This window comes from Phoenix dactylifera, chromosome 9, assembly GCF_009389715.1.
Source record: "Phoenix dactylifera cultivar Barhee BC4 chromosome 9, palm_55x_up_171113_PBpolish2nd_filt_p, whole genome shotgun sequence".
NCBI classification, from domain to species: Eukaryota; Viridiplantae; Streptophyta; class Magnoliopsida; order Arecales; family Arecaceae; genus Phoenix; species Phoenix dactylifera.
Window position 1 is genome coordinate 11,695,894 of NC_052400.1, and position 14,718 is coordinate 11,710,611.

The window sequence follows — 14,718 nt, forward strand, 5'->3', positions numbered from 1 at the left end:
ATGGGGAAAGAGGTGCCTCTGCTTTTTTTTTTTTTTTTTTTTGACTTTGAGAAATTATTATCTACGCCGTGTGCACCATGTGGCTCTGTATGTAGGCAATAATGACCGCTAGTTTCTATAAGCCTCGTTCATCAAACGCATTTTAGTGCTTCGTTATAAAAATTAGTGGTCGTGATTGATATGTGCAGATTTTATGGTGAAGCATATTAATATTGGCATCATTAATACTATTATTTACATGGTGAATGAATAACTCTAAACTAGTTGAGGTTTCATTTTACGCATAATAGATGTGACAATATATAATCACAACTCAAATGAATTTGGTGAGCTAGTGTATGGATGGAAACGAGATCAATTAAAATAACTTAATTAATAATCTACATAATTCTAGCACAACAGAGTTTTCAAAGGAGGTAAAGATTTGGTTAAAAATAATTAGATAAACTATTAGAAAGCTAGTTGAGCAGATGGGTGCTCTTTCATAAATATAAAAAATTCTGCTAATATATCGCTAAATATTTTTTTGAACAAAAATTCATTAATAAAAATTAGCAGAAATGCTAATCAGAAATAAAACTTCCTCATAGCAGGCCATGCGGCACGTGTAGTTACCCCGCACGTGTACTAAACGTGCCCGGCCATCCACGGCCGGCATTCCGCCGCGTCCCCGCGCACGTTAGAGACCACCGGCAGAGCGGTTGCATGTCTCCGACGCCGAAAGCCTAAAAGAAGCACGCACGCAAGTTGGGAGATCGATGGAAGCTATGCCGAATCCTCGCCACTATGAACGGGACAGATTCCCGATAGAGAAATAAAGAGATAAGAATATATTTTTATTAAAAAAGAAATAAGAATATATTTTTATTAAAAAAGAAATAAGAATATATCCCCGCACTCCCTTCTTCCCCAAATTCCTCTCCGCCCATCCCCTGCCGGCCGGCGCTCCCCCCGAACCCTAAACCTGTAAACCGTCTCCTCCGAAGCCAATTCGCTCCCTCGTTTTCTCGATATTAGCCTTTTTCTCTCGTCGATCTCGTCTCCGCAATGCCGGGGCTGGAGGTCTGGTTCCGCGACGTCCTCCCCTCCCGGATTCCCTTCCCCGCCGAGGACCCCGCGCTCATCGTGGCGGGAGGGCTCTTCCTCGATTCCTCCGTCCCCAACTCCCTCGTCTCCTCGATCTCGGTCGCGAATCCGGCGGCCTCGGCTGTTAGATTGGTTGCTTCTCGCCCGAAGCATTTCGTTCTGGGGCTATTCCGGTGGGGGAGGGCCGATGGTGTTGGGTTCTTGTCGGTGAAGAAGAACAAGTTTAGAGCTCAGGGCGCAGGAGCTGGTGCCATGAACACCATCAAGCATCTGTGGGCGGGGGCTGGGGCTGCAATGGTTTCGAGGTAAGGAGGTAGCTGTTGGTTGTTTTGTTCACTGCTTTTCCTGTTGTTGCTATTATTGGACGCTGAATATTATGTTCCGTGAATGATTTAGTGAAGTTGATGTAGAGCAAATTTTTAGTTTGCTGTGCCTTTGTATTCGATAGTAAAAAAATTACGTTTTGTGCTGTTGATAGCTGCGATGTCTCAGTAGCTGCTGTTATTGGCAACATTAACATTTCATATCATATCCAGACAATTCCTGTCATCCTTATGATCAGGAGTCTGTCTTTAGCCAGTCTTGTAGGATTAACCTAATGAAATTTTGTATCTTTTTGAGCATTCAACCTTTTCTTGTAGGTGCTAGGTTTTGTAACAATAGTTTGACTGAGGAATGGTTCTTTTGAGTAATGGGAGGATTGGGTTGGTATGGGATGGAGTTGTCGTCCTTCCAAAACGTACTAAAATTATAAAACCACTCCCACAGTTTTGTTGTCAGATAGTTCAATATGGAAGTAAGGGCTTGGAGTACCAAATTTGTGTCAAGAAATTTCATGCAGAGATTACCTTGGCCCTTGCTAAATCATACTTTATTAACTGTAATCAAGTTGAGCTTTCTTATGATGATAAACTAACAGCAAGGAGGGGAGTCTCTTTGTCCAATGTGGATTAAGAAAGAATAATCAAATAGCGATGAGCGACTTCTATATCTCAGGGAGAGAAATTTTAAGTGGCATCCTTTGAGAGAATTAATTGATGAATCTTTAGAGTTTATACAAACTTAAGGTCCATGCACAATTAAGTTCTGACTAATTGAAATTGTCTTTAAATCAATAAGTATATGATCATTTTGACACTTCTTAATGGCATCAGCTAAAGGTTGAAGTTTTCAGATAAAGCTTTTATTATGTTGTCGTTGGTGCTTCATATGAGTACTTTGTTACTACACACTCTTTATGGTAAAAATGCTATGACTTAGTGAGTTTTACCAGTGTACACATGAGCAATACATTTGGTCTAGTAAGATGAATTCTTGGCTTGTTAGAAGGAATTGTTTAAATCATGGGTTGCTGTTTCACTGGAGTTATGTGAAGCATTTGGAGAACAAATATATCTTAATACTTGTCCAAGGAAAAGAAAAGAACATTTTGTTATTTTTGTAAGAAGTAGTGCACATGAAAATGACTTGCAAAAGAGGGTGCCAATTGGTTGAGTTGGTAAAGTCACTAGGTATCAGATGCCAATGAGCTAGGTTTGATCCCACCTTCACCCCAATTTCGCTTGATTTTCGCCCATCCTAGTCCTTAGAAAGGAAGACGAAGATGAAGAGGAGGAGAAAGAAGAAGAATTATTTACCAAAATTCTACTAGATTGATGAGTCAACATTGAAAATAAAAATCAAGATTTCTAGGGGTAAAGAAATGCAACCTCTCTATTTTTTAAAAAAGATTTCCTAAGATTACTTATAGTAGAAATAAATGATGAGAAATAAATTGCTCGGATCTTTTTTCTTGTTTTTCTATTTTCAGATTTTATTCTGATTTTTTGGCTGAAATTCTGAAATTTGGAGGGAAACTGCTGAAACAGCCAAAACCGAAACTTTACTGAGGGAATTGTAACTAATACTATATTTTAAGTTGTGATGATTTTTATAGATGTTTAGCATCTATTGAAGTTTAAGAACTCATCTCCCCAATCTATTGAATATTTTTACTGGATGTAATGGAAACCATATTAGTTTTGGAGTTAGATCCTTGGTGATCTGGTTGTTATAATTAGAGAGAAAATGAATGTCTGCATGTGCTATCAGCGAGCAAAATGATGGGCAGAACTACAGTATTAATTTATGGTCATCATGTCTCAGTATTTGTACCATATGCATTGAGGTCTTGTTAGTGAAGTTTCTAGAGCCATATAGGAAATTATTATGCATCCTGTGTTTTGTGTTCTTTAGAGTCTGTTTAGTTAAATAGCTTCATGATATTTTTTGATGCCAATTGTTCAAAACTTTGCATATGATTCCGTCAATTGTTTCAACAAAATTCCTTTGGTTAGAAAGCTTGCAATTTTCACGAACTAATTGTTGAGCCCTATTTGGCATTACTATAGGTAGTAGATCCTTTGTTTGTAGAGCTTCGAGTAATAGGGTTTTTGCTTATAGAGCTTTTAATAAAAGGCTGTTTACTGTTTAGTAACTACAATTCTGAAGTATTGTTGAACTTTAATATCTACTTAGTAACCAAATTGAGAAGGTACTATTAGTATCAAAAAATGATAATAAAAGATACTATATAGTACTTTCAATTATCTAACTATTTGTACTATCAAAAATTGTTACTAAAGTTTCTTAATTTATTAATTATTTATCTTGATATTTTAATTTAGATAATGTAATAAAAATACTTTCTATATTTATTATAAAATATAGCAATATCTCTAAATTTGGAGGGAAACTGCTGAAACAGCCAAAACCGAAACTTTACTTAGGGAATTGTAACTAAAACTATATTTTAAGACCTTGATTGTGATGATTTTTATAGATGTTTAGCATGTATTGAAGTTTAAGAACTCATCTCCCCAATCTATTGAATATTTTACTGGATGTAATGGAAACCACATTACTTGGAGTTAGATCCTTGGTGATCTGTTTGTTATATATATAGAGAGAAAATGAGTGTGCATGTGCTATCAGCGAGCAAAATGATGGGCAGAACTACAATATTAATTTATGGTCATCATGTCTCAGTATTTGTACCATATGCATTGAGGTCTTGTATAGCAAAATGAGTGAAGTTTCCAGAGCCATATAGGAAATTAATAAGCATCCTGTGTTTTGTACTGTTTAGATTCTGTTTAGTTAAACAGCTTCATGATATTTTCTGATACCAATTGTTCAAAATACTCTTTGCATATGATTTTCTCAATTGTTTCAACAAAATTCCTTTGGTTAGAAAGCTTGCAATTTTCATGAACTAATTGTTGGGCCCTATTTGGCATTAGTAGAGCCTTTGTTTGTAGAGCTTTGAGTAATAGAGTTTTTGTTGATAGGGGTTTTAATAAAAGGCTGTTTACTGTTTAAGTGTTTAGTTACTACAGTTCTGAAGTGTTGTTAAACTTTAACATCTATTTAGTAACCAAATTGAGAAGGTACTGTTAGTGTTAGAAAATGACAATAAAGGATAATATATAGTATTTTCAATTATCTGACTATTTGTACTAGCAAAAATTGCTACTAATGATTCTTAATTTATTAATTATTTATCTTGATATTTTAATCTAGATAAAGTAATAAAGATAATTTCTATATTTATTATAAAATATAGCAATATCTCTATAATATTATTCTATTAATATAATATAATTATAACATAATAATATGATATTGTTATTTAGTAAAATATTATAATAATATTATAATATAATATCATTATCATATAATTATTATGTTAGAATTGTAATAACGATAATAATATCATATTATTATGGTACAATACAATACAATATAATATAATATAATATAATATAATTATATTATCATTATATTCTATTGTCAAAACTATATTGTAAAGTATTGTTAATTTATAAATTATTTTTATATTTTAATCTTAATAATATAATAAATAAATTCAAGGTCCTTAATTGCATGATCATAGTAGAAAATATACCAACTTAAATATTTATAGCAATAAAAATATTTTAAATTTATTTTAAAAAAAATCCATTGCTGGGAGTCAAATGTAGATTTCTTAGGTGAGCTTTTGCCATCCAAAAAAGAAAGTGCTTTCCGATGCGTCTCAAGTAGAGCTTTTGCCTAAAAGCTCTAAATTTGAGCTTTTTCCTAGTAGACCTTTTTTTAGTTTTTGGAGGAGCTAAAAAACTATTTTAAATTTTTTACCAAACATCTTAAAATCATCCAAAAGAGTTTTTGGCTGTCCAAGAAGCGCTTTTTGGCCCTTCAAAAGCAATGCCAAATGGGGCCTTAAATGTTTAGTTGGGTATATGGTGAATCAGCTTCATAGGTTGCATATTTCTTTCATAGATATTTTTTAGATCATAACATATTACCTAGTTTTATGTTGCATGAGTAAATTTTGCATTGTGATCGAGCTTTTGACAAAGTTGTTAAATAATGTACCATTCCTTTAGTTCTGGAACTGAATACTTGAAAGAATTTCTTTACTGTCATATGTGTTAATGATTTTAAAAACTAGTCATCTTTTTTATTGATGTCACCATTATATTATCTTTCCTGAACATGATGTCATGATGTATCAGAACCTTTGTTGCTCCTCTTGAGAGACTAAAGTTGGAGTATATAGTTCGTGGCGAACAGATGAATTTATTTGCGCTTATCCATAAAATTGGAACCACACAAGGTTTGAAAGGCTTCTGGAAGGGCAATTTTGTCAACATTCTTCGTACTGCTCCATTTAAGGCAGTAAATTTCTATGCATATGATACATATGGGAAACAACTTCTCAAAATGTCTGGAAATGAAGAAACAACAAATTTTGAAAGGTTCCTTGCAGGTGCTGCAGCTGGCATCACTGCTACAATACTATGTCTGCCAATGGACACGGTATGCGTCATTTGGTTGCATTTCATCACTTTTGGGGCCTGCAATTCTTATTTCCATTATATATTCTGTATTTACTTTGTCTGAGATTAGGGATTAACTGTAGCACTTTGTTCCCAAATGTTAGATGACAAGTAACCAGGTTATTTTGTGAAAAATTGCCCCGGTTGTTTTTGTTGTGAGATAGCATTAGCTAAATAATATCAGGAATACTCTCAGGAAGCAGCATATCTGAAATTCACTGGTCTCTTCTGAGAAACACTATTATTTTCATTTGTTTAAGAAGAAGCATGTTCTTTCTGCAGTTTCCCCTTTTTTTCCTTCTTTAAAGATGTCTCTTTGCATACAAGCTTTAAATTTCAGATCCGTACAAAGATGTTAGCACCTGGAGGGGAAGCTTTAGGTGGTGTTATTTGTGTTTTCCGTCACATGGTGCAAACTGAAGGGTTCTTTTCTCTTTACAAGGGATTAGTACCTGCTCTTATTAGCATGGCCCCTTCTGGTGCAGTTTTCTATGGTGTTTATGATATATTGAAGTCAGCTTATCTTCATTCACCTGAAGGAAAGAGGAGGATATCTCTAATGAAGCAACAGCAAGGTAAAGATGTGAATGCCTTGGATCAACTAGAGGTGGGTCCTATGAGGACCTTACTGTATGGGGCCATTGCCGGTGCTTGTGCTCAGGCTGCCACTTATCCTTTTGAAGTGGTCAGGCGACAACTACAAATGCAGGTTCAAGCAACAAAACTCAATGCTTTTGCTACGTCTGTGAAAATAGTCGAGCAAGGGGGAATCCCTGCTCTCTATGCTGGCCTGATTCCCAGCTTGTTACAGGTATTTAAACCAGTCATCTGAGAACAGAGTCATTTGTGTTCTCTATCTTTGGATAAATTGTTAGTTGATAGTTTCTAGGAATTATCTCGTTAAATCTCCTCTTTTCATTTTCAGGTTTTGCCCTCTGCAGCCATTAGTTACTTTGTATACGCGTTCATGAAGATAGTTCTGGAAGTAGAATGAACACGGGGCTAATTGCCCTCCACAGAAAAAGGTGTTCTGGAGGTGCTCTAGCTGGTATAGTTTGAGCATCTAATTGTTTGCACAAGGTTGTTTCCTCCTTGCTGGAGGCTAAGGCCCTGTTTGGGAGAGCTGTTAGTAGTAGAGCTTTTGGAAGTAGAGCTGTTGGAAGTAGAGCTGTCTGAAGCAGAGCGTTTATAAAAAGCTGTTTGTTGTTTGGTAACTATATTTTTAAAGTGCTGCGACACTTTAACATGTGTTTGGTAAACAAACTGAGAAAGTACTTTTGTATGACAAAATGACCATAAAGAACATTGCCAGTATTATACAACAGAGCATAATAAAATATAATATGTATTAATACATAAATATATGATATAGTATAATATTAATGTAATGTAATATAATATTATTATAATATAGTACCATAATATTATGTATTATAGAATAATAATTTAATATAATATTAAATTATTTAACATAACATATCAATGTATTATGATATAATGTAATATAATATTATATTTATAATATAATACAATAATAAATATGTAAAATATTATAATTATTAGTGTAAATTAATTTTTCATCCTTTTAATGATCATTTCTCTCAAACAAATTTTCTAGCTAGGTGATAAAATTGGTTAAATAATTACTAATATTTTTATTTATTTATTTATTTAGATCAGATTATTTGCTACTTACTCATTATTTTTTTATTTATTTTATTTAGTTATTTATTTATTTATTATTTTATTTCATTGAAATATAGAGGGGTCGCCGACCATGGGTGGTGGCCGACATGGTGGCTGCCACCGTGGCAGCCACGAGCTCCCAAAACAAAAAAAAAAGAAAAAAAAAGAAGAGGAAAAAGGAATAGAGGCAATGACATTGAGAGGAAGAAGAAGATAGAGAGGGAGAGGGAGGGGATGGGTGAGAGAGGAAGAGGTGAGATGAGGGTTTTGAGGGAAAAAAGTGAGATTTAAATGGAGGTATTTTGGTCCAAAAAACAGCTTCCCGAAAAAGCTGAAAACAGCATTTTTGGAAAGCTCCAAATTAAAGCTTCTCCCCATAAGCTGTTTTCAGCTTCCCTCAAAAGCTGAAACAGCTTTCCGAAAATTTTATCAAACACCATTTTTTATCTAAAAGTACTTTTGAAGGGACAGAAAATACTTTTTGGCCCTCCAAAAGCTCCCCCAAACAGAGCCTAATTCGGATATGCATTTACGAAATTCTCGACATTACTCCATTGCTTTTGTGAATTTTAAAGCAGAAGAGCATGGAGTGACTACTGCATGATTACATGCTTGCACCTTCACTTAAGATTCAGTGGAGCTCTTCCCTTAAATTCTTCTCTCTTAATCATGCTAGTTTTGTACTCAGCAGTGACAATGGAGGTCAGCAAGAGCAGTCAGCTAACTGACAGGATAATTCATGTAAAAAGGTACATTCTTGACTCCATGTTTGGATGCATCTCTCATAAAGAACATTTTCATGTTTTGCCATGTATTGCTTGATTTGTTCCCTAGGATCTCAGCCATTCAATATTTTCTCCTCTGCCAATTATCATAGAAAGATCAGTTTCAAGAAATATGCTCTATTTTCTCTCCATGTCTCAGCAAGTCTGCAAACTGCACTCATTTCTGGGCCTAGTTTAACCAGTGGGGGCATTGCTCTACTACCAATCAACCCAAGATACCTGAAGCAGCAGCCTCGGCTTCCACTCAGCAAGTCATACAACTACAATAAGATAACACAAGGGAGTTGGAACACCAATCTTGACGGCCACCACCTGCAAGTTTATAGCCAAATGAAACTCTTTACCGGCCCATATTGCCAGTCCCGTATGTATTCGATTGATGCAGAGTCCACTTCTAGAAGAAAAGGTCTTCACAAGTAGCCGTATACTTGTCTCCCTAAGGAAATCTATAACCGTGTGAGATTAAAAGCAGACACGTTGCAGAATCACAGTTGCAGCGGAAATGAACATAAACAACTGGGTCATGCAGCCGATCTCCTGAAATGATTAATAATCTCCTCCTGGTACGAACTAACTTTCCGCCCCTTTTATTCATGCATGGAGTAATGCAGCATGACCAGCTCTACATAATTAAGAAAGAAAAAAAAGAGAGGAGTGTCGTGCATATTTTTTTTAAAGCAAAAAAGCCATGTGGCAGCGGCACAAGAAAATTAGTTTGACACGGTAGTGGCGCGGCACATGGTGGAACTTTGAATGGCGTACAAATTTCCTTGTGGCTGTGAGTGTTACAGAGTTTTCTTTTTTATATAATATTGTCGTGTTGCTTGTTTATTGCGTGATGAAGATCCAACTTCCACATGACGCTCATTTATTTCATGTATTGCTCCTGTTTGCAGCTGCCGCATAATTCCTTTTTGGATACCTAGAGAATCCAGATCAGAAGGCTCATGTCTTATTATAAGGCTTTATGTACCATGGAATAATATAATTCTTAAAACTCTCAGAAACCAATCAAGGTTTTGTTTGGAGGCTAGCACTAATTATTCATGTGGCGGGTTCCGGGCGGTGGAAAAGGGAGAGAGAGAGGAAATATGATGATGGAACAATTGCTCTAGCCACCAAGGTAGTAGCCTGGTGGTAAGGGGGCGACAATTCCGCCCAAGTTGTCCGGGTTCGAAACGCACGGGCGTCGATTAAATTAGGGGACCGGATGCCCCACGCTCGGCTGGCTTGTTGGCGGTTATGCTTTCCTTCCACTTGTACCAAGGTGGCACTGGGGTGACGTACCCGCACGTGAGGCGGTGAACCCAGTGGGGTGAGCCCACGGGTCGGGGAAGGCACGCGAAACCTGCGACCTATATCGAACATTCTCTAGTGGAAGGGGGGCTCAGTAATGGGGCTGCTACGTGGGCTGGTCCCTCCCCCCTCCCCTCCTTTTTTTTTGACCAAAAAAAAAAAAAAAAAAAAACAATTGCTCTCCATATCCGGTATCTCTTAATTTTAGGGCTAATATAAATCATGTAAGAAATGTCTTCCCAGAAATTTAGGAATCGTGATTTCCTTTTACCGGCGGGCGTCTGCCCGTGGACACGCTAATTGGCCACCCAAAACAGGATCTCACTCGCGGATAAGCGGCGGTGCACTTTGACCGCAACCATCTTATCCTCACTCGAGGTTACCGTAGCCGATGAGATGGAAGTTGACGGGACGCCATTGGACGCTCGGAGTCGACCGCTGACGAGCGAGCGACAACGATGCCCCCGTTAACGGGCGCCACTCATCTCACCTCCGTGTGAATTCCGCACTTTATCCCCTAAACCCCGGCATTTTCCATTTAATGCGGCTCCATATCTGCCCTCCGGTCCACCTTGAAACGCATCTCTTCCGCCCGTATATCCCGTCGCGCCTTGACGCCTTTGCGTCAAACCGACGGCACAACTGCGCCTTTTTCGCGTTTTGTGCCCGTCTATTCTCTCTCCTCCGAATTCCATCTCGGCGGCTGCTGCTGTCGGCTTTCCTTCGAAGGTTCTCCCTTTTCTAACCTCATCTCATCTCCACTCAGAAATTAGAAAGAATTCCGATCTCCCCAAGTCCCTGATCTCGAATCCTCCCCCTTCGTGAAAGATTGGTCGATCCCGATTCCGGCTCTCTAACTTTGAATTTGACTTGATCCGATACTGTTCTTGCTGCAGTTTTCGGCTCTGGTTCTTCGAATTCTGATGCGAGAGGAGCTAGGGCTTTGAGATCGAGTCGTGCTTTTGGGATTAATTGTGGGTTGAGACCATGGCGGATGCTCGGCGGTATGGGTTGACCCCTCGGTTAGGTGAGAATTCGCGGAGATTTCTGCTGATTGAGTTGCCTTTTTTAGTTGCAAATTTTCGATCTTGATATTGGGATTTCGTATTGATTTTGATGGATATGATAGTGGTTTTGGAGTGATCTCTTCTTCTGTTCTTGCCCGGTTTGTATGTGTTACCGTTATCAGTGTATTATGCAGAAGTTTCTTAGTCGGTCTTTTAATCAATTTAATAATAGTTTTGGACTGATCTGATGATCGGTTTCTTCTTATTATTCTTTTTATTAAGGAATGTAGGTATAGCAGCGAACTGATTTACGGTGGAACATCAGTGAAATTAGCAGTATGTGACTCCTTTATATGGTGGCTATGATTTAATATGTCCGATGCGTGATATGGATCGTGACTTCTTTTTGAAAAAAATAAATATAAGAAGGTCCTGTATGTATGGTTGAATTCCGTGAAGGTGACAATGATTCATTCGTGAAAACTTAAAGTGCAATTTGATGAATGGTTGTTAGCCAATTTGAATATATCTAGGATGGGATGCTTGATTAGATCAAGCATGAGTTTTGCGATGGAGCAAAGACCTGGATTTCATGCCTGAAGTGTTGCCAGGGATTGTATTCTATTGACATTCATTACTAGAAGAGGCCCAAATTCTTTAATAAGTGAAAGCATGAAAGATTTTCTGTTGTCATTTAGAGAATAGTATTTCTGAAGGCTTCTGAACAGCAATGATTCAAATTATATTGGCCAATTTGGGTGTGGATCACCTTGAGAAACTATGCTGCTTTTGCTATTCTAGCTCTCTCTCTCTCTCTCTCTCCCCCCTCCCCCCGCTCCCTCTCTCTCTCTCTCCCTCCCCCCGCTCCCTCAGTTTGTAAAGAGACTTAAGTTTCCTTCACCTGCGAAAAAATAATGGAGAATAATTTCTTAAAAGTGCAATGGCTTGTGGTGCTTAAATGAATTTTGATCAACAATTTGTAAGATATAGTCCTATGATAGCTATAGAGGGTCCAATTAAAAAAATCTTTCCATATTCAATTTATGGAACATTAACAATATATGATTGCTAGTGGAAACATGTTTATATTTGTATCATGTAATTGTCTCAGAACTCTGTTATTTTTCAAAATTTATTATACCTATTCAAGTTATAAATAATTTGAGCTACAGTGCTCTATCTCCTTTTGTGCATGTTTTGGCACTGTTTTGTTCTTTCTATATGTAGTGTTTGAAGCTGCGGCTTCCCTCTCCTCTATGACCCTTTTGTCATTACTTAAGCATATCTTTCTTAGGTCTCTTGATAAGGATGATACTTATATGTCTTTGAAATCACATAACTCTCCATGTTTTAGGTATTATGTAAATTTTAATCTTATGGTCGTATATGTTCCTTTTAATGACTGTGGTATGAGCATTACAAATGCTCATTCTATTACATAATTAAAATCAACCATGTTAGTATTTGGCCTATCAGTTCCTGTAGCATTGGCATATTTATCTCAAGTGAAGAATTGTTCCACTAGAAAATCTGCAATCTTGTTTCCTTGAAAATCCAAATCGAGTAATAGCAATGCTTCTAAGTTCTTATGGCCTAGAAAGCTCGTGGGAGGGTTTTTTTCCTTCCAAGAGAGTAACCCAGTGGAGTTATCTTTCAGAATCCCTCTCTCTCTCTCTCTCTCTCTCTCTCTCTCTATCTATCTATCTCACGCGCACATGTAGGTGACGGAAGAGGCACTAAGCTTATTCTTTGCCTTCTAATTTTTCAAGTGAATGTCTTGGTCTGTTCTTGCTTCACATACAGACAAAAAAATCTGGGAGTTTTTGTTTTGTGTCAGCGAAGAACAAGTTATGCTGGGAGCTTATCTTTCTTCCCTCATTATTATTATTTTTTTTTGTAGGCACACAACCTTGCTTCCAGGTCTTAGTTTTACTGTGCATTTGTCATGCATGAGCACTTATTATCTGTTGTATGTCCAAAAACTTCTAGCTTAACGTTTTATAGCAATAAGAAAACATTGCAAAAAACCATTTGCTTAATAGCTAAAAATGCTCTTTTTTTTAAAAAAACTGTGCCTTGTCTTTATCAACCATACTTTTGTTCAGGTTTATGCCTCTCACTTAATATGTAATTTATTGTACTAATCTGGTAAGTGACTGTGGATGTACAGATATTGAGCAGATACTTTTGGAAGCACAACATCGATGGTTACGCCCTGCAGAAATTTGCGAAATTCTTCAAAACTATAGAAAATTTCGTATTGCCCCGGAACCACCAAATAAACCTCCTAGTATGACCTCTAATTTAAACCTCTCTTTATATGAGTTGTTTCTGTAAGTTTCATCTAACTTCATGCTTCCTGTATGTTAAACAACTCACGATGAGCTTTATTTATTGATGATTTAGTTTCTTGAGAAATCACTATTTCTCTTGGCTGCATGACTGCATGACTGAAATCATAAACAAAGTTCGACATTTGGAGGTTCATTGTTGCTTACTATGGATATTATAGAACATTGTTACTTCTCAGTTAGATTTTTTCTGCTGACCCTTCTAAACAGTAGGAACACATGACCTTTTCTGCTTAGTAGCTAAAATCTTTAAAAGCTCTCTATAGTCTTTTACCTGCTTCTGGGGCTCTTATATATAGATTTTTTCCCCTGAGAGCTGCTCTTCCTCAAACCTGTACCTTTGCTCAATTCAGGCAGCTAAAACATTTTGCCTTCTATGTACTATATCCAGTCCTTTGGTTCTTTTTTACATATCTGTTGATGCATATGTATGACGTTAAACTTAAATTTATGTACCTGTCTGTTCAATGCATCAACATGCATCTACAGTTCCATACATACATGCAGTCATATAGTCATATGCATCCAATGTATTTATGCTGGTGATATGCACATGTCTTTAGATTTATACTAATCCATATATGTAATTTATTATTTGACTTCAGAAGTTCTAAGATTGTTTTGCACTCAACCTTTCGCACCTCCTCCCAACCACCACCTAAAAATTATTATTTTCTGTTTCACTGGTAGATATTATTAGATTGGGCACAGTTTATTTATCAGTAAATGCCCACCTGAATTAGCTGGAAGCTTGAGACAGTATTCATTAGTGCTGTTTGTGGTTATCAGCATTTGTATTTGAATCAAGTATTTGCTGTTTAGGGTTTGATTCTAAGTTTACCAATACGCGGCGGATCCTAACCAGGGTATGGGTTTTTGATAAACATTAAGACTTCTCATATGTTCACCATGGTATGGTTCTATGCATCCATTGCATCATTTAGGCTATTTCTGTAATTAATTGGCTGGCATGAGTGGAGTAAGCAGCATCTGTACTAATAATTGTGCACATTAATGAATTGATACACATAAAAAGAAAAGCAAATGCTTTATTGCCAAACAAATGCTTTCAGCATTTCAAAATTTATTTACCATAATCAAATAAAAAGCTATGCAGATTCAATATTGGATGTGGTTGATTTTGGTTTCTTTCCCTTGTTTCTCTAGTTGTCTATCAATTGTTACTTGCTGTTTAATTGATTTAATGCTTCTTCTTGGTGAATCTTGGAATCAATATTAGTCTTTGAAGAGTAAATGATCCTGAGACTGATATTTGAAATGATTATCAACTAAGGAATTATGTATACATTGCTCTGTTTGATCAAATATCCACATCAGGCAGATCCTCACTTGGCATGTATTTGCATTAGGTGGTTCACTTTTTCTTTTTGATCGGAAGGTATTGAGATACTTCCGGAAGGATGGCCATAACTGGAGAAAGAAAAAAGATGGAAAGACTGTGAAAGAAGCGCATGAGAGGCTAAAGGTAAGTCTGAATCATGCATTTGTCCATGCTTATCTTGAAGGACAAATGAGATAGCTTGCTTGTAGTAATTCTTGAAATGCTGCTAAAGAGCATGGAAGGGGGATATATTAAATATAAAACAAGGGCAAATGTTTGTATTCT

At 36.7% G+C, this 14,718-nt stretch overlaps 1 protein-coding gene across 5 annotated transcripts; it reads left to right on the forward strand.

Annotated features, from left to right (window-relative positions):
- The first annotated feature begins 844 nt into the window (after positions 1-844).
- Positions 845-14,522, forward strand: LOC103701760 (probable mitochondrial adenine nucleotide transporter BTL3). Of its 5 annotated transcripts, none has more exons than XM_039130033.1 (8): positions 845-1,391; positions 5,643-5,946; positions 6,307-6,777; positions 6,892-6,991; positions 8,344-8,401; positions 8,577-9,000; positions 12,911-13,030; positions 14,462-14,522. In XM_039130033.1, exons 1-4 carry the CDS (start codon positions 1,048-1,050, stop codon positions 6,958-6,960), a joined length of 1,188 nt encoding a protein of 395 aa, XP_038985961.1. In that variant the 5' UTR covers positions 845-1,047; the 3' UTR covers positions 6,961-6,991; positions 8,344-8,401; positions 8,577-9,000; positions 12,911-13,030; positions 14,462-14,522. The 5 variants fall into 5 exon arrangements, with proteins under 5 accessions (XP_038985961.1, XP_038985960.1, XP_008782148.2 ...); XM_039130032.1 differs by having other exon boundaries at positions 846-1,391; positions 8,341-8,401; XM_008783926.4 differs by having other exon boundaries at positions 847-1,391; positions 6,892-7,014; positions 8,341-8,401.
- The last annotated feature ends 196 nt before the right edge of the window (positions 14,523-14,718 follow it).